The following is a 26,478-nucleotide window of genomic DNA, read 5'->3' as shown; positions in this document are numbered from 1 at the left end:
TAGTAATACAAATATTATGTGATTATTAACAACTAATATATAAATAAATATGTTAACCTCGTATCAACGAGGTCCGACCGTAAGCCAAGTTGTTTAAATTTGTCACCATACATTTAAGGTACACTTGCATTCCAAAAAACAAAATGAATGAGTCCGAAAGTAACGTTTAACGATTTGAATCTAGCTTCCGATGATCTATGTCTTTCAACCGACGAACAACGTAAGTAGCGTTCTAACCAATTCCATTAGTTAGAGAATTCACATTGGAACCTTTATATTTATCATTTCTTTATAGTATAGAGGAAAAAAATAAAGAACATAACTAAAACACTACTACAATGGATTCTCTATAACGGAAAATACTTTAGAGAAAACTAAAGTACACCTCTATATTTAAAGACGTATATAATAAACCTTTATATTTTTTTTGTGAATGTATAAGAAAGAGAAAAACTAAGTGTTTGTGAATATGATAGAGATAGAGAGTCGAATGTGGGAACTTTCTGAGAAACATACAAAAATTTAAAGAAAAATGTGCTTTTTTTTAAATATATAGATGAAGATGGAGGCTCAAATCTAAATGCTCTTAGGCCATCCGTAGTCATAAGGCGCTTTTAGGGGCGTTATGTGTCACACCCCCAAAATCCACCTGCGGAGTATCACCGCTTGGGAGCGTGACTGACCAGGATCAAGCCACCAATCATATCGAACATGTAGTTAATGTCAAGTATAATAAATGTAAACCAATTATTCAATACGATTGATGTTCCAACAAAACATAATTTAAGTAGCGGAAGCGTAATAATGATATCCAATGTATGTAAATAGTTCAAGTGTTGTAAGTATAACATAACATCCACGATCCAATCTCCACAACGACCTGCTCCTCCCTATGCAAGCTCCATATGTACCTAATGTCCTGCAAGGCATGTAACAGAGGATCAACAACTAGTTGAGCGAGTTCACAGTTAACAGTTCAGTAATAGTATAGTGTGAGTAGTAGTATGTTCGTTCGTTATGTCGTGTATCGTATTAGTTTCCATCGCGGCCTCCCAGGCAGGTATGCGAAGATATTAGGGGGATGTTCATCCCGTATATTCTAGACTAGGTTTACCTGTATCGCGGCCTACCAGGCAGGTGTGCGAAGAATAGTAAATTACAGTTCGCGGCCTTCCAAAGGCAGGTGTGCGAAGTCAGTCATAATATCGCGGCCAACCCTTGGCAGGTGTGCGAAGATCAGTTCAATAAGTGTTACTAGTCTAGTAGTAGTTCTAACAGTGGAGTATGTACAATAGTTCATCAAATCACATCACTACGTTCCCGTATAGATAAGTACCAGTAAATAATCAAATCCCATTCCCACCCTGGGAACCCCATGCCTTGGCTGTGTGAACTCACCTTGGTTTGCTCGGTATGTTATTGCTTCTAGGGTTTATAAATCTCTAAGTCCGTTACCCAAGACCTAGGATATATTGCACACGATTCATTCAATTAGGGTTTCCAAATCCTCAATATTCATGCAACGGTGCTTTGTGTGTTTATTGTGTATACGATGATATTACATATAATGTTCACACATGCAGGATCATACCGTCGCATTCAATATCGTACAATTACTCACATAGAATCATACATCATGTAAACAGTCAATCCTATTCACGTAATTCATGCGTAGCGTCCCTGATTTCACGGTCTAATCTTACGTGTATATTATTCTAGTGGCCACTGTTAACACGCTTTATACATTTAACAGTGTAAATACTTCACATGTTTAACGAAGTCAGGGAATCAAAGTGTCATACACAGCTTAACAGAATTAGCATAATATATCATGCAGCTACTTGTTTCAAATTGATCATTACACAATATCAGGTAGTTACACATCATCAGATAATTACACAGCATCAGACAGTTACACAATATCAGACAAGTGTAGGGGGGGGGGGGGGTTTCCCCTGTTTGAAAGTCGGACCACATGAGGATCCAAACTCGGACCTTCTTCACTTGATAAGAAGTTCGGACAACTTGTTTTGTGCTTATAAAATTCGGACCAAGGGAGGCTCACCAAACTTGGACATCACTTAACAAGTAAACTCGGTCATCACTTAACAATAAACTCGGTCATCACTTAACAATAAACTCGGTCATCATTTAACAATAAACTCGGACCCTCAATTAACAATAAACTCGGACAGCATTTAAGGGATTAAACTCGGACAATGCACAGGCAATAAAGTCGGACCATGTGAGTTTCTCAAACTCGGTCCATGCATGTGTGGGGGCTGCCATGAAAACTCGGACACCTATCATATATTGAGAAGCTCGGACCAGCAAGATAATAAACAAACTTGGGCAAGGAACATCAAAGTATACTCGGACATAGGCTGCCCCATTAAACTCGGACCACATTGTGTTTATGAAACTCGGTTACATGACAATGCTAATACTCGGACATGTGATATCATATTAAACTCAGACACACTACATCATATTAAACTCGGAAATGTGATATCATATTAAACTCAGACAATTCAATCATGCACAAAACTCAGACAACTAGAATCAAGGTTACGAAACTCTGACAGAAATCGTGAGTTCCAATACAGAATCAAATGAATCAAATCAGTTACATTTCTCTTGGTTTCTAACCCTAATATCAAACACAGTGACGGCAGAATCATAATCAATCCACTCATGATCAACAATAATCAAACTATATCATTACAGGAACCATCTATCAATCATACGACCAATCATTATCATCAATAATTCAGAATCAAATCAAAATCACAACCTATCACATGAAGAACTAAGGTTTTATAAGCATCAACCAATCAACAATTAGTCAAGAATTGATACAATCAAATAATCAACGCACAGTCATTAACAATTACCTTGAATGATTCTAGAGAAAGAGGAATCAAGTGTGATGATTATCTTGTGCCAATGATGATGGTGATGATGCTTGCTAGAGGATTAGAGAGTTACAAGTACGTGTTTTGATTTTGAGAGGATGATTAGTGAAAAGGGGATTAGGGTTAAGTATAATTAAGTTTTCACTAATAACTCTTCACACCCTCAATTATTCTATTTTACAAAGGTACACCATCTCAATCAATTTCACAGTTTCACCACCAAGTTCACATATTTGACAAGTCTATCACAATTAACAAACAACCATGCAAAGTCACACAACACACTTCATTGTATCAAAACATATACAATTTCATAACAACTAACTGTGAAATCAATTAACTAAATAATACAAGAACGTGCAATAAATGCGAAATAGAATCTTGGAAATTCGAGTTGTCACATTATCCCCAACTTAAAAGAAATTTCGTCCCGAAATTTGGTACGCACTCACTGAGGAAGCTAGGTAAGTTATATCGTTCACTGGTTTTCCTGGGGTGTCACATTATGCGACATGTGGCATGCCACGTCACCACGGGGCTTTATGGGGCGTTATGCAAGTTGTGGTCGTAGTCATAAAGCCCCTTTGTCATCATTACTCATTATTTTAATTTTCATTTTTTTAATTAATTTCTAAGTTGTTTAAAATTAAAAATCATTTCATTAAATAAAAAAAAAGAGTATAATAAAATAAAATAAAAACATTAAACTAGAATAAAAGTAGAAAATAAATAAAAAAAACTGCAAATAAATAAAAACAGAAAATTAATTAAAAAACTGAAATATGTTTAATTGCAGGGACCAAATATGTTTAAAAATCAATTTTGTAGGGACCAATTATAAACTCTTCTTCCTTCTTCAATACCTGCAACAAACAGAAAGAAACAGAGCATATATGTATGTATAATTGCAGAGGAGAAAACCAGAAAATAAAAAAAAAATTCAAACAATCTAAAAAATCACGCCGCTATAATTCTCGCGCCACACCCCCATTTTTCATTTATAGCGCTATGAGTTTTGGTGTTTGGGGCGTTTTTCCGGCGCCATCTCCGGGCATAGCGCCCCACTACGGATCACCTTAGAGCATTCACATTAGAACCTCTATTTCCATCTATATAATTTAATTAAAAAACATCTTTCTCAAAATTATGTTTACTTTTCAAAACTTTCACACATCCAACTCTCTATCTATATCTCAATATATAGAGGCTTAGATATGAGCCTCTAAATGTAGAGGTTTATTTTAATATCTATACTTTCTCTTTTATAAAAATTCCAATGTAACTATGTTTTTATTGTTTCCAGTATTTCTCTCTCTATATTATATAGAATTTATTACTATAGGGAGTCCAATTAGTAGTATTTGAACTATTGATAATGGCATAATTTTTCCGGTTATCAGTTATTATAATTTGTCAAACAGCAAGGGTGTTTTTATTGTTTCCTCTCATCTTTTTCCAATTTATTACTATAGAGAGGAGTCCAGTTAGTAGTATTTGAACTATTGATAATGGCATAATTTTTCCGGTTATCGGTTGTTATTATAATTTGCCAAACAACAAGATATGGATAGAATAGTGAACCTCAATTATTTATAACCATCCCACCACCCATGTGAGATTGGAATTTTGATTCCTACAAGCTTTTTCTAGAAAAAACACAGCTAATCTAAACATAAAAGAATGTCAACTCATATATCAAAATATTATTAATTTAATAAATAAATAATATAACAATAAAAACCCTTGTTATTTCTTTCATCACTCCACCCCCAAACAAAAATATCATATCATATAACAAAAGCCGACCATTTTGTTGTTGCCATCTTTCTACTCCACAACATTATTCCTTCCCCCCTTCTTCTACCCTATCCTAATAATCCAAACCCCCTAGTCAATACGTCCACTCCTGCGGTAGCCGGAGATCGATCTCCGCCTGTTGCCGCCTCTGCTCCGCCATCAACACATTGTTTCGGTATCTCATTTCTGCGTCTGCAAAGAAAGAAAGAAAGGCATCAAAAAATCAACTCCTATATATACTTGTTTCATTAGTAACCAGTTCAATTGGAGGTTTACCGTAGTCATGACGGGCTAGTCCACCAGTAGAAGACCGAGTCTGCTGTTGGAGATTCAGATTCAAAGCATGTACAACTCTATCGGGAAGCAACACAGTCGAACATCCTATAACCAAATCAGTAAAAATATATTCAAAATAACAAAACAGGACAGACCGAGGGTCAAAAAACATGTTGACCAGTAAAGTAAAACATGTTGGTTAAAATTTAGTACAAACAAAGAATTTAACACAAATTTGAAACCTCTTTTCTTGCGGGACTCGGTGGGGGCTCCGACTTGTCGAGGCAAGAACACACCAGTACCAATACATTCTCGTTTCCGGTTAGGGTTACCAAGAAAAACAGCCCTCATACCCGAACCAGATGGCGGCTGAGATTGTTGTAGGGTTGGCCAAGCAGCTAACGGCGCCTTCATTCCCCGAACCAATTGCTGGTACTGCTGCTGCTGTTGCTTCTTCAGCTTTAAAAAAAAATATCAGAATGAATTACAGAAATGGATAGCTAGCTAGGTTAATACTGATTTTGGGGCTTACTTGAGCAGCAGCTTGAATTTGGTGAAAGTGAGGAGGGTTAGGGCTCGGAGGTGGTTGGAGTTTGAAAGGAGCATCTTCCATGAGTCTCAACCTCGCAATCTCACCTGCGGCAGCACACAGAACATCCCAAGACGACTCCACTTGACGACTCAATGGCGAAGGGCAGTTAGAGCTTCCTCTGCTTGAAACAAGGTTACCACATAGTGTTGATTGCGGCGACCCCGCCATAACCCTACTCGACGACTGCCACAATATATAAAAAAAATACAATCAAGAAACGAACTAGTAAACAAATCGTTTCCACAATTGATGAAATGTAACAGAAAATCAAACCTTGGATTCTGATTGCGTTTTCCATAAATCATCTTCAAGAGCAGAGCGAGCAAGCTTTCTCGATAGCTCGTTAAGGTAATCTTCTTCATCACTCTCGGTCTCGGGAGAAGTCAAACCAGACTGCACCTTTCTTCCATCCATAACCACAACTTCTTCTTCTTCATCCAAAAACTCAGCAGGCAGCCAAAACTTGCCGTCTTGTTCCATAATGGAAAAGGAGAGTGAAGAAGAAGGAGAAGAATAAGTAGAGGATGTTTGCTTCTTGTTGAAGGATAATTATAGAGCAGAGTCGTAGGTCGTGGTTGCCTGCTTTTTCTCTTCTGGTGGACCCTTGAGAGAGAACATGGGAGAGAGGGAAAAGTGGTGTGGGATATTTAATACAGGGAGCGAGGGAACCCTACAAGTTGAGAGGTAGGATACACGCGGTTGTGATGGCATGTGAAGGAGCAAGCGGTTTTTAGTTTTGCTTTTCTGGAATGGAGAGGTGCATCCGGGTAAAAGTCGTGTAGTATAAAAACACGTGGTTAAACAAAATAATGCCTCTATTATAGGGCATTATTCGATACGTGACAGTCTAGTTAGCATGTGAAGGAGCTGGATGAATCAGTAAACTTTTTAGCTTGGCGAATCTCCTTGAATCGGCTGCCAACTCTAGCTGCATTAGCACAAAGGAATGCGATTTCAGGCCAGCTTTGGTGTAGAATGTGCGATCTACATGAAGAAGATGGGGACCATTTGTTCGTGAGCTGTGAAAAGGCACAACATGTATGGAGCTTTGTTTCACAATGGTGCAGAATATCAAGCATTTATGCTTTCAGGTCAAAAGACCTGTTGGATTGGCATAAAAATGTCCGAGGTACGGAAAAATGGAGAAAGTTAGTATACGCAATTATACAAGTGTCGATGTGGGTAATATGGAGAAGCAGAAATGATTTGATATTCAGGGGAAAGCAGGTGTATTTGGAACGTATGACGACGGAAATCAAACATTTAAGTTTCTTATGGGTTGGGAATCGTTCATCAATAAAGGATTTAACATGGGAAGAGTGGTGTAATTTCGATATAGCGAGGAGGTGTTTGTAATTTATATTTTGATTTTTGGCGTATGTACTGGTGTGGGCTAACATGTTGTTATCCCTGTGATTAATAAAATAATTTTTGTTGGCCGTTCAAAAAAAAAAAAAAAAAAAAAGTTAGCATGGGACGTTATTACAAAAGTGACGTAATGGGAATAATGCCCAAATAATGCCCCTTCCAATCATTAAAAAGGGAAAAAAAAAAAAGATAACTATTTATCACTGGCCAGTCAAACCTTGGACCACTCCCATTGGTCACATGCAAGTTGTTTTGGGCGTTGTTAGTAAATCGTTGGTTACCTTTTTTTTCAAAAAAAAAAAAAACGCCTTATAACGCCCTATGTAATGGGGGTCCGGCGTTTTGGGCGTTTTTTTTTTCAATTTTTTTTAAAAATACCGCCCCACTACGGGTGGTCTAAAGGTGGGTGAATATTATTATACGAGTTAAATGTCTAGTAGGTCATCTGTTTTGCAAATATTACAGATTTAGTTACGTGGTTCAATAATTACATATTTGATCTTAATAGTTGTAATTTTTGTGTGTGATCTTTATCATTAATTTATGTTAAGTTTTTTAGTTAAATATGTGCGAAATTACTAGATTGCCCCTAAACAGTTAAAAATAATAATAATAATAAATAAGCCCACCCCTCGTTTTCTTCATATTCTCCTCTCCTTCTCTCTCTCTAAAACTCACCACCACCACCACCTCCACCTTCAACCCACCACCACCACCACATGTGTGGATGCTTCATCACCGATTGAATAAGAGAGGAAGTATAGGAGAGAATTATGACCACACATTTGTTTTGTTCAATTTAAGGAGGAAGAGTATGATGGTCTTTTATCCTTTCAACTAGTTTCCTTTTTGATTTTCAAACGGCTATAACTTTTTTATACATTAATATTTTAAAAAAAAAAACTAAATCGTATTAACGAGCATTTCAGTTAGGATCCTGTAAAAAAGACTAAAAGTGTGAGAAGGATAAGAAAGAATCTACACCATTAGATTTTTGATCTAATGGTTTAGATTAATAGGGACCAAATTATAAAATTTGTTTTATTTTTTGGACTGAATTGAAAATTATAGGGGTAATAAAGTCTTTTAGATCCATTCAAAATAGGTAACTGTAATCAAATTCCCTATAATCTCTCTCTCTCTCTCCAATCGCACGATCAGAGAGATCTTTCTCTCTCTTTCTTCTTGAGTAGCGAAGAAGATGGATTTTGATCTGAACCAGCGACGGTTTGGGTTTCCGGTGTGAAGGGTGTTGATCGGAGACTGAAGAAGACGGCTGAGGAACGAAGGCCGACGACTGTTGATCGGAGACTGAAGAAGACGGCTGAGGAACGAAGGCCGACGACGGGCGATGTTGATGTCCGATGGGGAATTACGGTCCGACGCTCGGAGGAAAGTGACTGCAAGCGGCAGCGGCGACGGCGAGATGTGTAGTTACGTGGTAGGAAAATTATCGATGGTGCAGCAGTGGCGGTGCCGGAAGTGGCAGTGGTGGTGCCGGAAGTGGCAGTGGTGGTGCCGGAAGTGGAGAAGATGATACAGAGGTGTTATTTTTTTCTTTACTGAATGGTGTTATATCTTGTAATGAATGGTGTTATTTTGTGTACTGAATGGTGTTTTTTTTATTTTCTGAATGGTGTTTTTTTTAACTGAATGGTGTTATTTTTTACTGAATGGTGTTATCTTTTATGAATGGTGTTATTTTTACTGAATGGTGTTATCTTTTTCTGAATGGTGTTTTTTTCTTTTTCTGAATGGTGTTATATTTATTTTCTAAATGGTGTTATATTCTTGTACTGAATGGTGTTATCTTACTGAATGGTGTTATCTTTTCTGAATGGTGTTTTTTTGTTTCTGAATGGTGTTTTTTTTTTCTGAATGGTGTTATATTTATTTACTGAATGGTGTTATATTCTTGTACTGAATGGTGTTATATTATTTACTGAATGGTGTTATTTTGTTTACTGAATGATGTTATTTTTTGTTTACTAGATAGTGTTTTTTGTTCCTGAAGGGTGTTATTTTATTTCTGAATGGTGTTTTTTGTTTACTGAATGGTGTTCTATTATTTTTGTAAAGACACCATGAATTGAACATTTACTGAATGGTGTTAAAATGAATGATATTATGGACGGTTATAATTCCTTAAATCAAGGATTTTCTCTCTCCAAATCCTTAAATCAAGGATTACCATATTTGAATTTGTTAGTGCATTTACAATCATACCCTTTTCAATTAATTTAGATCTAATGGTTGAGATTCTTTCTTACCTTTCTCACACTTTTGGTCTTTTTTACAATAACTCCACCCTCATTCCCTTTAATTCGAGCAGCCTATTGCTATAGTGTTCTTAAAAATAATTTACAGGACTTTAAATACCCATTACGTGATTTTGAATAACAAGTACCCATTACGTGTTTGAATACTCAGAACCTATTACGTGATTTTGAATACCCGGTACATGATTACGTGATGTTTGAATACCCTTTACGTGATTACACATTCAACATAAATCATTACGCATTCAATGTAAATTCATTATGTGATTACACATTCAATATGATTTGTTATAATTAATGTAATACAATTACGCTTATTACGTGATTATACATTTAATAATATGAACTTGATTGTTTATGCTTTATTACGTGGGGTTTTACATAAATACTATAATGAAATCACGTAATCATGAAATGGGTATTTAAAATCATGTAATCACGTAATAATACATAGTCAACTATTGTTACGTAATTACGTAATCACTTACTGGGGTTTCACATAAAATACTATAATGAAATCAAGTAATCACGTAATGGGTATTCAAAATCACGTAGTCACTTACTGGGTATTTAAAATCACGTAATCACCCTGGGTATTCAAAATCCTGCAAATTTTTTTAAAGAAAAATATTGCAATATGCTGCTCTAATTAAAGGGAATGAAATGCTCGTTAATACGGTGTAATTTTTATAAAAAAAAATATTAATGTATGAAAAAGTTATAAGTGGAAGTGGGTTTATGAGTTAACAATATTAGATTTTCCTATTTTACTCTTTTCTTCACTTGTTTCTCTTGTTTTTAGTTACGTGAATTCTATATTTGAGGACCACTTAATCTCAACCATTGATCTTGCAAATCAAGTATTAAACTTGTCTCCTACACTACGTGCAATTCTTTCCTCTAATACAATAATCTTTCTCTAAGTATTAATTCTGCATCTATAAAATGTGGATATCATCAAAGGGCTTGTAGTGTAATAGTATCAAGTGGTTTAGATACTGGTTTGTTGTTAAGGATATATATATATATATATATATATATATATATATATATATATATATATATATATATATATATATATATATATATATATATATATACACTACAAGCCCTTTGATGTGTGTGAGTGTGTGTGTGTGTTAGAGATATTTTACTGTAATCGGGAGTAACTTTGTAACCAAAGGGAATGTTCGAACAAGTTAGAAGGTGCGGGAGTGCACACTTGTTCGAGCTGTTATAATTCCAAGTATTTGGGCGGAGCCCTGAATAGGGGTTCTAAGGGGACAACGCCCCCTTGGCAGGTGTCCGGGAGCAGCGCCCTTGGGAGCAGGGTCCAAGAGGCGGCAACCCCTTGTTGGGTTTATTTTAATTAAATTGATTTAGGGAAAATGCTTAGAAAATTATTTTTCTAAAAATTTCGTCATATTTTAAACAAAAATAAAGGTAGTTTAAGGCAATTTTTTAAAATTTGAATTATAACTGCCCAGATGTAGTTATCTGCAATTCAATCCCAAAATTCGAATACACAATTCTTGGTCGCTCTTTCCGGTTCAATTACAAATTCATCAATACACATATTGTTTGTTCGATTTCTCAATTAGAGTTGTATCCAATTGAATTACTCGGTAGAACCACCGAAATAATTTGATCCGAGAGTGATTAAACGCCTCTCTGATTATCCGGTTTTATAAACTTCCCCGACAATATATAGGGTATGAATCGTAAGAATGTATATTATCAATATTTCATTCATTTAATAGAATATATATTATTAATTTTTTTTTTAAATATGACAGCTATCTTACATGAATCATAATGTATAAAAAGATACACGATTTGCAAGTGATTTTAATACATGGGTTATTTTTACTAGTATTAACATGAAACTAATGCGGGTCAAAGACAAACGATTTGTATGTGATTTTAAATTAATACCTGGGTTATTTTTTACTAGTATTAACATGGTAATGTACCAGTATATTTTCAGTTATTTAACAAAAAGGGTCTGACATTTGAAATTATTTTATTAAACAGTTAAAAATGGTTATAACAACTTCGTTTAGCAGTAATTTGGTAATAATAACAATAGTACTAAATTATTCATTCTAAGAACAATTTAGATTAGCTTGTAAACTTCTTATAAACTAGAATTTTGATCCGTCGTGTGTTGTGGTTGTGTCAAAACCTAAAATAACTCGAATTTGTACTGTTAAATATCTGACCTGATTCGTTTCTAAGCAAAATTTACGTCAAAACATAGAGCAACTAAAAACATACATAAAATAAACACGAAAACGTATTATACTTCACCTCACTCATTACCGAGCTGAATTTACGTTAAAACGTAAACTAAATTGGATTTATATCAAAATGTACTTAAATAAAGCACGTAAGAAAATAGATGTTTTCTAAGATAAAAATGGTATCGTGCGTTGCGGCAATGTTGAAACGTAAAGTTTCTCGAATTTATATCGTCCAATGAATACGTATTATATGTGACAAAACGCAGACCAACTGAAAACATATATAAAAATAAGCACAAAAACGTATTACCAAATTGCAGACCAACCAAAAACATACATCAAATTAAGTACGGAAACGTTTTATATGTGACCGACGTATAAAACTCAGGGGGATTAAAATGATATTTTACTAAGTTTTTATGAAGCTAAGGGGTAAAAGTGATAATATGCTGAAAGTTAAGGATAGAAAAAGAAAAAAAAAACAATTCATGACATTTTTTTTAAGTAAACTTCATTAAACCAACACGCCAAACCTTAAACCGAGGCGGCAACCAACACAACAAACAACTACATAATTATAAAATTACACCAATCGTCCTAAGAAACCCTCAACAATTTCGCTCTACTATTTAACTACAAAAAAACCCACCGACTTTATCTCACTAATAATACCTCCTATGCTTATCGGCTTGTTATTGAACTTCGCTTCATTCCTAACTCTCCATAAGCTCTAACACGCATTTCTTATAACACCTGTGACCACGTATTTCTTCCCACCATTAAGCCCACAATATTCATGTGGTTCCATTAAACAAATCATGACATGATGTTTGTTACGGTGATTTCGATGAAAGTTAAAGGGTAGAAAAAGAAAAAAACATAAAAGAAAAAAAAACAAATCATAACACGATATTTGTTACAGTGGTTTCGGTTTTGTGAAATCTACACTATATAATAAGAGAAAAATGTCGGATAGTCCTTGTGGTTTGTCTATTTTTCACTTTTAATCCCTAACTTTCTAAAATTACAGTTATAATCCCTAACTTTTTGCAATTTTGTTCTTGGATAGTACCTGACGCAGATGGCGGTTAGTTTTTGGTTTTAAGTGGATCTGAAATTACTAAAATGCCCTTGTTATTAAAAATAAACCAAAAAGAGATGGCCACTCCTCATCTTCTTCTCCCCATCTATCTCTCTAACCCCCACCACCACCACCACCACCTCCTCCACCTCCACCTCCACCTCCACCTCCACCTCCACCTCCACCTCCACCGTCAAGTCTTGTTTTCAGTATTTGGTACCTTTTCTTCATCTCTAATTTGATGGAAGATTATTTGGTTTTGGTTTTTTCTTCTTTTGCCTTTTGTTGCGAGCGACTTTAAAAAAAATTGTGTGGTCATGGTATGAACGAGTTGTAAGATGTTAATCAATAGTATTAATCTGCATAATGTTCATCTGATTTAGTAATGTCTACTTAACCTTCGATTTGTTTGTTTGATCTGTTTCATGAATCGATGGATTACTGGGAAGAATTTGCAAAATCCGTAGTATTCTGTTTCATATTTGTAGGCATCATTTACAGTGGATGGCTGGCTTTTGTATTTGCATTTCTACTCATGTTTTTTGCAATTAATATAAAGCTTGCACTACATTTTAGTGGAGGAAATTCAATCAGTGAACTTAAGGTCACAGTGCCTCCACCGATGAACAAAATGGAACAGCTTTTGGTTGTTCAAAATGCAATTTCTCAAGCTGAAGAGCTAGTCCAAGAGGGTAATGTTATTCTTCTCATGGCCATCTATTATCCATATTTCCACAGGCAAGCAATAGATTTGCAGCAGCACTTGTGGGTTTGGGTTTATTTATGACCATTATATCCTTCAAATACGTGCTCCTACTTAGATGATCTAGTTTATTGTTAGAGCTGGTATTTTATTAAATAGATGTAATAATTTCAAATTGGAAGATAAGATATGTATAGATGTGTTTATTAGAAGGCAATAATGAGGGATGAAGGTGGTGGTGGAGGAGGTGGTGGTGATGGTGGATGTGGTGGTGGTGGGTTAAAGATAGAGACGGGGGAGAAGAAGATAAGGGGTGGGCCATTTTTTTTTTTGTTTATTTTTAATAACAAGGACATTTTAGTAATTTTACATCCATTTAACACTAAAAACTAACTCCCATCCGCATCAGAGACTATCCGGGAACGAAATTACAAAAGTTGGGGACTATAGCTGTAATTTTAGAAAGTTAGGGACTAAAGGTGAAAAATGGGCAAACCACAGGGACTATCCGGGCATTTTTCTCATATAATAAATATACTAGTGTGATTATCATGCGTTTCGCTGCGGTCTTTTGGTCATTATTGGTCTAGTTTATTACAGTACTCGTACGAGCACTCGGTATAACAATCATTGTCAATTGACACATGTTTTATATCGGTTGAAAACAATAAAAGTGAATACTTGTATCGGTACCGGTGTTGTTCGGTCGGTATCGGTTTGTTATGATACCGGTATCGTACAGACACTCGATACAACTTACGATACCAAAAAATACGTTATTGCGAATATAACTTTGTGTTCAATGAATTTTATACCGTCACGTTCAGAATAATTATAAAAACGAATACGGTACCGTTACCATATTGTTTGGTTGGTATATGTTCGGTTTGTGATGATAAAAAAATAAACTATATATGGCTCGTTCGAATAGAACTTTTTATCGAGTTGTCCATAATAATGAGCACATGAGACGCTAATAATAAAAAAAACTATACGGTGTTGTACGATAAGGTACTGATGTTGTTCAAATAGTATCAGTAATATTAAAAAAAGCAAATCATTAAAAGTTAAAATTAAATAAATATCTTTAAGGTTAAAGTAAATATGATAGTAATCAGTTGTAATATTGTGATGATAAAAATATGGAAAAAAACTATATATATTATTATAAAAATCAAATTTCTATTTATGTTCATTTTCCAATTATACTTGTTGACGTCGAGCGTTGCGGCGAAATGGAACAAATGATAATGTAAAACAAACATTATTTGAAAATGAATCATGTTGTTTAGAAAGCCAAACCATTAGAATCGGTTCAATTTATCATCTACCATTTTATGATACCAAATAAATACTCAATTTTGATACAACTTCACATTTAACAAAACTTATACCATAATGTCGAGGGAAAAAATTAATGAACGAGAAGTATTAAAGAAATATCAAACTAATTGATAAAGAATTAAAAACAAAAAAAATAATTATTAAAAACAAAAAACAAATGATAAAGGAAATATGGTTTTAAAAAAGGAAAAAATATGTTAAAACTTAAAATAAATATAATAATAAACTATTAAAATATTAAATAATAAAATATTAAAAAACTATATATCATTATAAAAATAAAATCACTATTTATACCCACCTTCAATTTCAAATGTATTAAATTAAATTAAATAATTGTTAAAATTTGGTTATGACAACTTCGTGTAGCAATAATTTGATACTAATTAATTACTCATCTTTTTAACGTCCAACAAAAAACGTTTTATTAAAACTATAGCCAACGACTAGCACCAAAAATACACAACCATCAGGAATTAATCACTCATTCTAAAACCATTTCAGATAGCTAATATGAATTAAACGAAAGGTTAAACTATTTACATAGTCAATCTTTTTGTTACAAGATTTTCTTTCACTTGAAAGTAATAAAAAAGTGTGGATTTGTACCTAATTTTACAATTTCATAATTAAGTTTATTATAATATAATTAATATCTAATTAACTAAAGTTATTACCATACAAGATACACTTAATATTTTTTGTTCTTGTGATATGTTAGTAATTTCTGATGACGATCTCTTACTTTATTATTATTAATCATATAATCATATTAAAGATTTGTGCTTTTGATGTTTAGTAACCTAATGTGGTCCGATCAATCAGATTCAATAGCCAGAAATAAGAGGGAAAAACAGAGAGAAATTTAGAGGAAGGATTTGGGACAATTTTCTGAATAATTCATTACTAATCCAAACGATTACATATAAAGGAAACTACAATTAACCACTACTCACATGGAGGAGATCATGGATCACCACTCCTTTATTTTAGGAACAACTCCTTGACCCACAAGCTAACCTAACTGACATAAGGAAATAACATAATTGAAAATAACATCATTAATGAAAATAACATAATTAATTTAGCCTAAGGTTGGCTTCGGTACACATCAATCCCCACCGCTTGAATTCGCCTTGTCCTCAAGGTGAAAGTCGGGATACGCCTTCAAAAAACGCCATTTAGTCTCCCAAGTAGCCTCTTCGGGAGGTAATCCCTTCCACTTCACCAAAATTTCCGTCTTAGGTCTATACTTGCCCTTTTTCACCACTCTATCTGCTAAAATAGCTTCTGGTTGTGACCCCGTTGTCGGCACGTCCTCCGGACTCGTTGTGGAAGAGACTGGAAGAGGAAGTTCACCCTGACATTTTTTTAATAAACTCACATGGAATACATTGTGGATAAGGGCCTCGGGTGGAAGCTCCAACCGATATGCAACTGGCCCCACACGTTCCACCACCTTATATGGGCCGAAAAACTTAGGACCCACCTTAGCCGACAAACGGAGTGCCACCGTCGACTGCCTGTACGGTTGGAGTTTCAAGTAAACCATATCTCCCACAGAAAATTCCACTTCACGCCTCTTTGCATCAGCCTTGGACTTCATTCGATCCCGGGCCACCAACAAATTGGAACGTAAGTCATTCAACAACTTGTCCCTATCAACCAAGAGCTCCTCAACAGCTTGAACTTTAGAAGTACCTGGTACATATGTAAGAACTCGAGGCGGTGGGCGACCGTACACAACTTCAAAGGGGGTCATTTTAGTGGCAGAATGGACTGATGTGTTGTAACTAAATTCTGCCCAGGGGAGCCAATCTGTCCATTTTTTCGGTCGATCTCCCGCAAAACAACGTAAATACTGCTCAAGGGTTCGGTTGACCACCTCCGTTTGACCATCCGTTTGGGGATGATAACTCGAACTCAAGCATAATTCCGTGCCCTGCAGTTTAAAAAGTGCTTGCCAGAAAGAACTAATAAAAACTTTATCTCGATCACTTACAATGGTGGACGGGAAGCCATGCAGTTTAACAATATGTGACACAAACTCCTTAGCAATCGTAACCGCGGTAAACGGGTGCCGGACCAACACAAAATGAGCATACTTGGACAGGCGGTCAACAACGACCATGATGGTAGTGAAGCCATTAGAAGGAGGCAACCCTTCTATAAAGTCCATACTGATGTCTTCCCAAATCCGAGACGGAATTGGCAACGGCTGGAGCAAACCCGCGGGTCGGCAACTTTCTGTTTTGAATCGTTGGCATATGTGGCAATCTCGAATGAACCTTTTCACCCTTTCTTTGACCCCAGACCACCAAAAACTCGCTTTTACCCGAGCCAACGTCTTGTGGAACCCAAAATGTCCTCCCTCGGGGGAAGCATGACAATGTTGCAATACCTTAGGAATAAGAGATGAGGTTGGGCTTAATAAAATCACAGCTCCACGAAACCAAACCCCATCTCTTTGCACCAAGCAAGAACGAACCTTTGGAGGAAAACACCCCGGTAAGTCATGATAGTAAGTGTCCCGCTGTACTTCCTGTTGCAATTCCACCCACCAGCCTGCGGTCACATGTGAAACGGCCAAGAAGCTAAACTCGGGTTGCCGCGATAACGCGTCGGCCCCTCGATTCGTCACCCCCTTTTTATACTCCACTCGGAAATCATAACCCATCAACTTCGGAAGCCATCGAGCCTGAGCCGGTGTGGAGACTCGTTGTTCCAATAAATACTTAAGGCTGATGTGGTCCGTCTTTACCACAAAAGGCCGCCCTAACAAATACGACCTCCATTTCCGGACTGCCTTGACTATCGCTAACATTTCTTTTTCATAAGTGGACCACGCTAACATTGACCCTTTTAACGGAGCACTATAATATGCAATCGGACGCCCCTGTTGAGTGAGAATGGCCCCAATTCCCACTCCACTAGCATCACATTCCACCGTAAAACTCTTAGACCAATCCGGTAACCCCAAGGTGGGAGTGTTTGTAAGAGATCTCTTGAGCTGTTTGAAAGCCGAGTCGGTCACGGAATCCCAAGTAAAGGGTGTGTTTCCTACCAGTTTGTGAAGAGGGGCTGCCATGGTACCAAAATGTGGAATGAACTTGCGATAATACCCCGCGAGGCCTAAGAAACCTCGTACCCCTTTTGCGTTTTTCGGGGTTGGCCAATCTAACACAGCTTGTACCTTAGAAAAGTCAACTGCAACCCCAGAAGAGGAAATAACATGGCCCAAATAATTGACCTTGGATACCCCAAAACAACACTTTGATAGTTTGGCAAAAAGCTTGTTAGTAGCCAAAACCTCCAAAACAGTTGACAAATGGTGCAAGTGGTCATCTAAGTTTCGCGAATAAACCAATATATCATCGAAAAACACAAGTACAAACTTACGTAAGTGTGGCCTGAAAAGATCATTCATCAACCCTTGGAAGGTTGCCGGTGCGTTTGTAAGCCCGAAAGGCATCACGACAAACTCATAATGCCCTTCATGAGTGCGGAAAGCCGTCTTGCAAATATCTTGCTCACGTACGCGTATCTGATGGTACCCGGATCGCAGGTCCAGTTTTGAATAAATAGTGGCACCATATAATTCATCCAGAAGCTCGTCAATGACCGGAATAGGATACTTATCTTTGATGGTGATATCATTTAGGGCCCGATAATCAACACAAAAACGCCAAGTGCCGTCACTTTTCTTAACGAGCAACACCGGGGAGGCGAACGGACTATGGCTGGGTCTGATCAAGCCTTGGTGAAGCAATTCCCTAACTTGTTTCTCGATTTCGGATTTCTGGTAGTAAGGCTGGCGGTATGGTCGAGAACTCACCGGTCGAGCGTTAGGCAATAAGGGTATGTGATGATCGTGGAAACGAATCGGCGGAAGGCCCCGGGGCTCTTGAAAAACCTGATCATAACGCTTTAATACTTCCTGGATAGCCATACACGGAACGTGATTTGTCGACTCGGCTTCCCCCACGGGGGCAATCTGTAAGAGATAGGCTAACCCCTGCAAAGCGACAAATTCACTGGTGGGTAGCGCTTGTAGTTCGGTGGCTTTGAGCCCTTGAAGGGTATGTCGTGCACCCGATAACGTGAAACCGAGGGTAAGGTTTTTATAATCTGTTTCCACCGGACCCAAAGTCTTGAGCCATTGAATCCCCAAAACCACAGGACAAGCAGCAACAGGTAAAACCCAAAAGTCGGCTGAAATCGTATATCCCTGAATAATGAGCGAAAGGTTCTTAACTCGGCCCGGACATAACACTTTGTCCCGATTCCCAACGATAACCTCAAAGGTGATAGCCCGATCAATCAGGAGGCCAAATCGGTCGACCAGAGCCTGTTCGATGAAATTATGGGTACTACCCCCATCAACTAGGACAACGACATCTTTATGCAACATCTTACCTGGCAACCGTAGTGTTTGAGGATGAACAGCCCCGGTAATTGCGTGAAAGGAGATCTCGGCTTGGGTGTCGCTGTGAACGTCGAAGGCCGATGAGTCGGTGGTGGGTGGCGGTTCCTCGATCTCTTCGGCATCGCAGATGACAAAAAATTGAGGTTTAGTGCAGCGGTGCCCCTGAAAATATTTATCATCGCAGTAATAACACAAACCTTTCTCCCTACGTGCCTTAGCCTCGGCGTTGGAAATTCTACGGGTAGGAGGAGGGTTGGGTAAAGTCAAGGTGGTTGATGGGCCTGGGCCTAAAATCCCAGCTGAGTTGGTGGTAGTGGGGCGGCCCACAGGAGATGTAGGGAAACGGGTGGAGTGAAACCGGGTTTTTGAAAGGTTCAATTTTTCCTCAGCCATTCGGGACAACCCCATCGCGTCCATGAGGGAACGTGGTTTCTTCATCTTGACCTCCAATCTAACCTCATCCTTGAGACCACCAATGAAGCTTGCTGTTAAAAATTCTTCGGAAAGTCCATCCACCTGATGAGACAACTTTTCAAATGTTTCTTGATAGTGTGCGATTGTGGTCGTGTGTTTCAATCGGGATAGCGCTTCGGCCGGATTTTCATAATCCGTCGGCCCAAAGCGTGCCAACAACGCCTGAGAGAACTCCCTCCAAGTCGTCGGCCCTTTAAGTTTGGTGAACCAACGGTGCCATTGTAAGGCGATACCGTCGAGATGGATCGAAGCCAATTGGACCTGTTCTTCCGGAGCAACATTTTGAAATTCGAAGTATTGAGAGGCCTGGTATAACCAACCGGTTGGGTCGTCGCCGCTGAAACGGGGAAAATAAAGCTTGAGATACGGCTTGGCCGCATCACCCGTGACGATGAGTTTGCCACCGGATCCCGACGAACCGTCGTGTCGTTCCTGCTTGACGGACTGGATTTCTTGCATTAACTGCTGGAACATCTCGTTAACTTTAACGAATTGATCTTGCGTCTCCTGCTGGAATTGCTCGAGCGATTTTTTGTTACGGGTTTCCATTGGATCACAACTGCTCTGATACCACTAATGTGGTCCGATCAATCAGATTCAATAGCCAGAAATAAGAGGGAAAAACAGAGAGAAATTTAGAGGAAGGATTTGGGACAATTTTCTGAATAATTCATTACTAATCCAAACGATTACATATAAAGGAAACTACAATTAACCACTACTCACATGGAGGAGATCATGGATCACCACTCCTTTATTTTAGGAACAACTCCTTGACCCACAAGCTAACCTAACTGACATAAGGAAATAACATAATTGAAAATAACATCATTAATGAAAATAACATAATTAATTTAGCCTAAGGTTGGCTTCGGTACACATCATAACCATGTTGTCCCCTTGACCGGATGCCCTTAACGAAAGGACTATTGATTCTCAAATGCCAATGTGATATGTATATTTTATAACAATTTTAACTCTTAATTTGTTATGGACTTATGGTGTTCTTTCATTAGTTTGTTAGTGTTCAATCGTCTTAGGCCTTTGCAACTCGAAATCATCTAACATCTGGCACAATCACCTGATAATAGTTAAAATCAAATTCAATCGAAGGACATAGTTTGAATGCTAACATGGATCAACTTTTAGACTACTAACCAACATATAAATGATACATAAATATTTGTGAAACCATATCAACATTTCACAAACACTTGTATTAAACGAAATGAAGAGCCTCACCAAGATAGAATAATGAAATCCAGCAAAACACTCCTCAATTTCAAGTCATCGACAATAGAGTTTCTAGATTAATCATTGTTAACTACTGTGTAAAATCAAGAGAAATCGACTATATGAATGACCAAAAGTATACTCTTTAACAATTCAAGAGAACTAAGTACATGCATTCTTGTTCAAAATGCACACTCACACATTCATTCAAGATGGCTATCTACTTATGTGTTGTTTAAAGATCTCTATGGTATACAAAAATTAAAGGTTTTTATCTATGTGGTTAACGTTTAGAAGTTTGTAATCAAATTAGTAGTCCAAGTTTATTTTATATTGCAAGGCTAGAATTAGAACAAGTATCTCATTTGAATCATTTGTCGTCTCAGTCGAAAGTCGCTTGTTTGATTCCACTGAACCCTAAACACAATACAATGTTTTAGTTGATTACTAATAAACACATTGAATTTTAACTTCTACTCAAAATCTCCATTCCAAGTGATAAAATTTCGTTCTAACACATAATTTTATCTTCATTTTATGTAAATAAAAATTAAAAATCACTTTTTTTTTTCAAAACACTTGACATCATTATATAAAATATTATATTAATTATTCCTAATATTCAGAAATTCATATCCAAACTACTCCATAGACGTTGCACCTCATTTTACACATCAAATTATGTAACGGGTTTTATAAAACCAAACCTAACTAAATATTATAAGAATTGCTTATCCTAAAAAATGGTCATTGATTTAGGAAATGAATTACTTATCCTAAAAACCTCAATTCATGCATGGATGTTTAGTTGGTTGTTTTCAAGTAAGAAAAAGTGTTGAGAAGGATAAAATTAGTACATTATTGTTGACTTTTTTTTAAACTTATAAACGTTCATAATTTTTTTATATGACCTTATTTAAAAAAAATACATAGGATCATTTAATTCTCTTTAACTTGAGTATATTACGATTTATTATACTTTTTTCTTAAAAAGCTTACTTTATTTCTAAAAAACTCAATATGTTATGCATAAAACGTGTATAATTATATAATGGGGTGCGTAATTCTGCAATAGACTACATAATCATGTTTTGCATAATTTATCATAACGTGCGTAATTGTTACAAAAGTAACTATGTGTACGTATGCGTAAGTATGGCGACAAACGAGAATACCCTTTGGCTAGACACATGTCACCTCCTTTTTGGCTTTATACACATCGTAGGTTAATACCTCTTATATGTTATCTCACCTCTCGTTATACATATATAAATCCTAGTCAAACAGAAATAAAGATCGAAAAGACAAACATTTATATAATCATTTTTAGAGTGGAAGGGGTGCTCCCCAAATGGGGAGTGGTAAACTTTTCTCATAATCAATAATATCATGTCATGTCAACTTTCCATTTCACTCCTCATTTTACACTCAAACACTAGGGGTGCTCAAACACATGTAGAGTGGTAAACAATTTAAAAAAATATATACATTTTTTATTGGTTGAAAGAGGGTGAGGCCCACCATTAACCCCCTCTCTCTCTCTTCTTCCCCACTCGGTGACTACTCACCATAACAAACTTTCACCGAACACCGAATCCACCAAAGGGGTGCCTCTCCGATCGGCATATACAATCACCGAAGAGGTCACCGAATGGTGCCCCTTCCACCCTTATCTTTGTCTCATGTATCATAACTGTTTTAATAACTATGCATTTTAAGGTTCCACTTTTAAACTTGGGCAATAATGATTAATATAGGAATATTAGAATAATAGAGTAAATCAAAAGTTGTTATTATTAATAACTATGCATTTTAAGGTTCCACTTTTAAACTTGGGCAATAACGATTAATTTAGGATTATTAGAATAATAGAGTAAATCAAAAGTTGTTATTAAAAAAATAAGGGTAAATTACACTTTTCGTCGTTTATGTTTATATCAGGTTGCAATGGATAGTCTTTAACTTTAATAATTACAGTCACAGTCATTTATTTGTAAAAACCATTACACCGTACATCCTTTAGCACTAACCCAGTTAATTTATCAGCTAAGTATAGCATGTGCATTGCACATGAGGGTAGAATAGTAATTTTACCCTTATATTTATAAATAAAACAAACAGAGACTCTTTCAACTCTCTCTATCCTCCCATCTCTCTCTTTCTCTCAACAATCTCTCTCTAAACCCTTGAAACCTAAACGCCTCACCACCATCACTCTGGGCATCCGGCCACCGCCACCTCCGCTCTCAACACAATATCACGCAACGCCGCCAGGGGTCCGATCTTATTCTTCAACAGCTTAACAAACCATTCAGGCACCATAATCTCTTTCTATAACCCCTGAAACATACACAAGCACACCAGATCTGCCGATCATAGTGGTGAGGGTGTTTAATGGTTATTCACAGATCTAGCATATATGATCTGCAACCTTAGCCGAACACATACCAGATTTGGATCCCTTCTTCTCCATCTCTGACCATGAAGGTCGTCGCCACCATACACCAGATCCGAAACCCTAGACGATCGTGGTGGTCGTTTATGGGGATTATTTGAGGGTTGCGAAAAGATGTTATCTCTGTTTTGCCACTTCATCGATCTGAAATATGATTAAAGGTTTATGGGAATGATATGATGGTAAAAGTTCAATACTGAATACTGTGGTTTCGGTGCTCTTGGTGCTTATCTTTTTTGTTTGTTGTTTTTTTTACTTTAACCAAAAACGTCATTCATTCTAGAAAATAAAACAAAACATAAAAGCTCTTGTACTACCAATTATAAATTACCATAAGAAAATAATTTATCGCATCACTAAACCATACACATATACATGATTAATATAACAGCTTATATAATATGCGTAAAGTTCCCAACCAATCAGTTTTATTTAACATATATGCTTAATCCTAGCCACCAAAATCATGTTCCATTCTAATATCAATACAAAAATAAAAGCTACCTGATGTTTGCAAACGCGGTTGTTAGCGATACAATAATGGTTAGATTAACGAGAAATAGGCTGGCGGCTCATTGGACTCGATTTGATTTCTTTAGATCGACCGACGATTAGTTATGCTTCGGGATTAGTATAACAATGAAGATGGATCATGGTTTTTAGAGAGAGCACTTTCGTGCTGATAACGTGTTATGTAATAACTAGAACCTATTAGCAATGTATATAAGAGAATGAAAGAATGGGAGATAAATTTCTTATTAATGTGTCTCATACAAAATACATGAGCCACTATATATAGTCTATAACATTAATACAAACATAAATGTGACATGAGAGTTAGAAATGTGGATAATCACTAATAAGGATGCATTCATAACAATTACGCATTTTAGTATTGTGTATTTTCCAGTTTAAAGTTGTCATGTACTATTGTACCAAACGATTACTTTCATCATAATAAAACTGAAATAGGAATTAATAAAGCAATGAGTAGTTTAAAAAGTAATTCAAATTATATCAACAATTGTAAAGTATTTATTATGATAATACAGTGTGAGCGTGGATCAACGACGTTTATGTCTATCCACGTCGTACACACCAGACCGTCAACAGCTCCACGCCGTACACACCAGACCGTCAACAGCGTTGTAAGTGGTGTTTATGGATGGGGGTGTAATTCTCCACCAGCGTTGTGAATGAAGGTGTGTGAACGTTCCGCGTTATGAATGGGATGGCATATAGCCGTTGGACCCCAATGACATTATTTAAAAAAATTGATTTAAAAAATTAATTTTAACACATCTATATAAAAACTCAACACTTTTTAATATTTTCACCTCTATTTTTACCAACGACATTATTAAAAAAAATTGACGAAAGCTTGGCTTTCAATTTCGGAGAATTTGGTTATAGGTATATTTTTATTATATAGAGTTATTGGATTTTAATAATCCGAAGTTTCACCCGTTGGCCACTAATAATCCCAACTTCAAAAATTCCCTGTAACAATCCCAATTTGTAAGATTTTGGCCCCTAATGATCCTTTGCAAACTGGGTTAATTTTTGACGACGTGGATGCTGACGTGGACCCTGATTGTCACACCCCAAAAACGTCGCAGCGGAATATAAAACATAGTGGTGACGGAAGCTGGTGCCCATTTATATCTTGATGATCGATGCATTAATTTGTTGGACATATTATCTTATTCAAAACTTATGTTTTAAACATTACGTTTTAAAATATGACACAACCACGACATAGTTAAGTTGTTTTGATCCTCACAGATCTTATTACATTCGTCAAAGTCAGTCCAACATTTTAAGTAACAAAACATGCATCAATAACCACAAGATACGCCATAATTCCCGAAGCCGAACTCAAGTACTTGTAGAACACGTTAAAATCAAGTGTCAACACAAAGGAAGGTGAATTCACATCTTCACATACAAACAAATTATTTATTCCAAGGAAAACTTTCGGTTTAGGTGTTTATTTGAAAACATCCATATAATTTTGAAAGTCCGTTTTACTTCCTTAATAAAATCCATGGGTCATTCATCGCAGTTTCATGAACCCGACAATATTGTTACTACCCAGGTTTTGTATATTAAATTATTGCGTCAATTTTCAGACTCGTATGTTAGTTAGACGATACAAACTATATATTAACCATGCAGGGATAATCAATGCTAGACAATAAACAGAATATCAATTCGTCGTTTGACTTGACACGGGGCGACCGGTCATGACGGGGTTGTCAACCCGATAGATCTACCAACAATTCCTCGCGTGCAATAATTAAATGATTAAACGACATCATGGGCGCAAGGTTCTTTCCCAATGAACCATATGATGTCTGCCTCACGTACAATATATATATACCCTACTAATATGACAATTTAATACACGATGTTGTACGAATCCCCTGAAATCCCCGACGAAATGTAAGCCTATGCTGATACTTACTCTCTTGAGACCAAGCAATATTCGTACCAACTACACGGTCGTTTTTCCCCCAAACACCGTGCATAATCCCGTTTCCACCCTAAACATATTTATTCTTCAAAACCATTTCATACCGAAATGTATATATAATTTCCCAAATATCCATATATTTTCAATGAAAATATATAATTTATATCAAAAGGTATGTTTCATTTCAAAAACATTATTAAACCCTTTTATTAGCGTGTTTTACCCCCAAAATATACACAAAACAGTAAAAGGAGGGGTTTAGTGACACTCACCTACGGGTGCGTATTTTTTAAATAGCGCAATCCCAGAGATTGATTTCTACACGTCCTATTATATATATAGGAACGATTTTAAATCAATACATATAACACAAAAATCCTAAGTTTCTCCGTTTCTTAGAATTATCACATAACTTTGAGTTTTTCTCGAAAAGTTGTCATTTTTTATTATGTTGGCACGTTAATATATGTGTATATATATATATATATATATATATATATATATAGGGGAAGGTTCATTAAGGAACACTAAAAAAGTGGGGAACAGCGGGGAACCGACTCAAACGAACTCCGATTGGACTCATTCCAGCGGCGTTGGAACCGGCTCGTTGAACCCTAACTAAGATCTCTTAACCCTAAGCCCTAAATCCCAACTCCTAAACTCTAAACCCGAAAGCTAAAAAATAAGGCTAAAACGTAAGCTAAACCGTAAAATCTAAACTATAAACCCTAAAAGTTAAACCCTAAAAGCTAAACCTAAAGCTAAACCCTAAAGCTAAACCCTATAGCTAAACCCTAAACCATAAAGCTAAAACCT

The 26,478-nt window shown here is 36.4% G+C and overlaps 1 protein-coding gene across 1 annotated transcript; it reads right to left on the bottom strand.

Annotated features, from left to right (window-relative positions):
• Positions 1-4,596: 4,596 nt before the first annotated feature.
• Positions 4,597-6,203, bottom strand: LOC110884864. Its single transcript, XM_022132565.2, has 5 exons — positions 5,854-6,203; positions 5,521-5,763; positions 5,231-5,447; positions 4,989-5,093; positions 4,597-4,904 (listed from the first exon to the last, which is right to left on the bottom strand). Exons 1-5 carry the CDS (start codon positions 6,058-6,060, stop codon positions 4,807-4,809), a joined length of 870 nt encoding a protein of 289 aa, XP_021988257.1. The 5' UTR covers positions 6,061-6,203; the 3' UTR covers positions 4,597-4,806.
• Positions 6,204-26,478: the final 20,275 nt, after the last annotated feature.

The sequence above is a fragment of the Helianthus annuus genome, chromosome 10 (genome assembly GCF_002127325.2).
Source record: "Helianthus annuus cultivar XRQ/B chromosome 10, HanXRQr2.0-SUNRISE, whole genome shotgun sequence".
Lineage (NCBI taxonomy): Eukaryota > Viridiplantae > Streptophyta > Magnoliopsida > Asterales > Asteraceae > Helianthus > Helianthus annuus.
This window is presented reverse-complemented; position numbering and strand designations above follow the sequence as displayed.

What these genes read in the sequence shown, in the direction of transcription:
- LOC110884864 (XM_022132565.2), bottom strand. Translation starts at nt 6,060, where the DNA reads ATGGAACAAGACGGCAAGTTTTGGCTGCCTGCTGAGTTTTTGGATGAA. An exon ending in AAACGCAATCAGAATCCAAG is followed by an intron (nt 5,764 to 5,853) that starts GTTTGATTTTCT and finishes ATATTGTGGCAG; the next exon opens with TCGTCGAGTAGGGTTATGGC. An exon ending in ACTAGCCCGTCATGACTACG is followed by an intron (nt 4,905 to 4,988) that starts GTAAACCTCCAA and finishes CTTTCTTTGCAG; the next exon opens with ACGCAGAAATGAGATACCGA.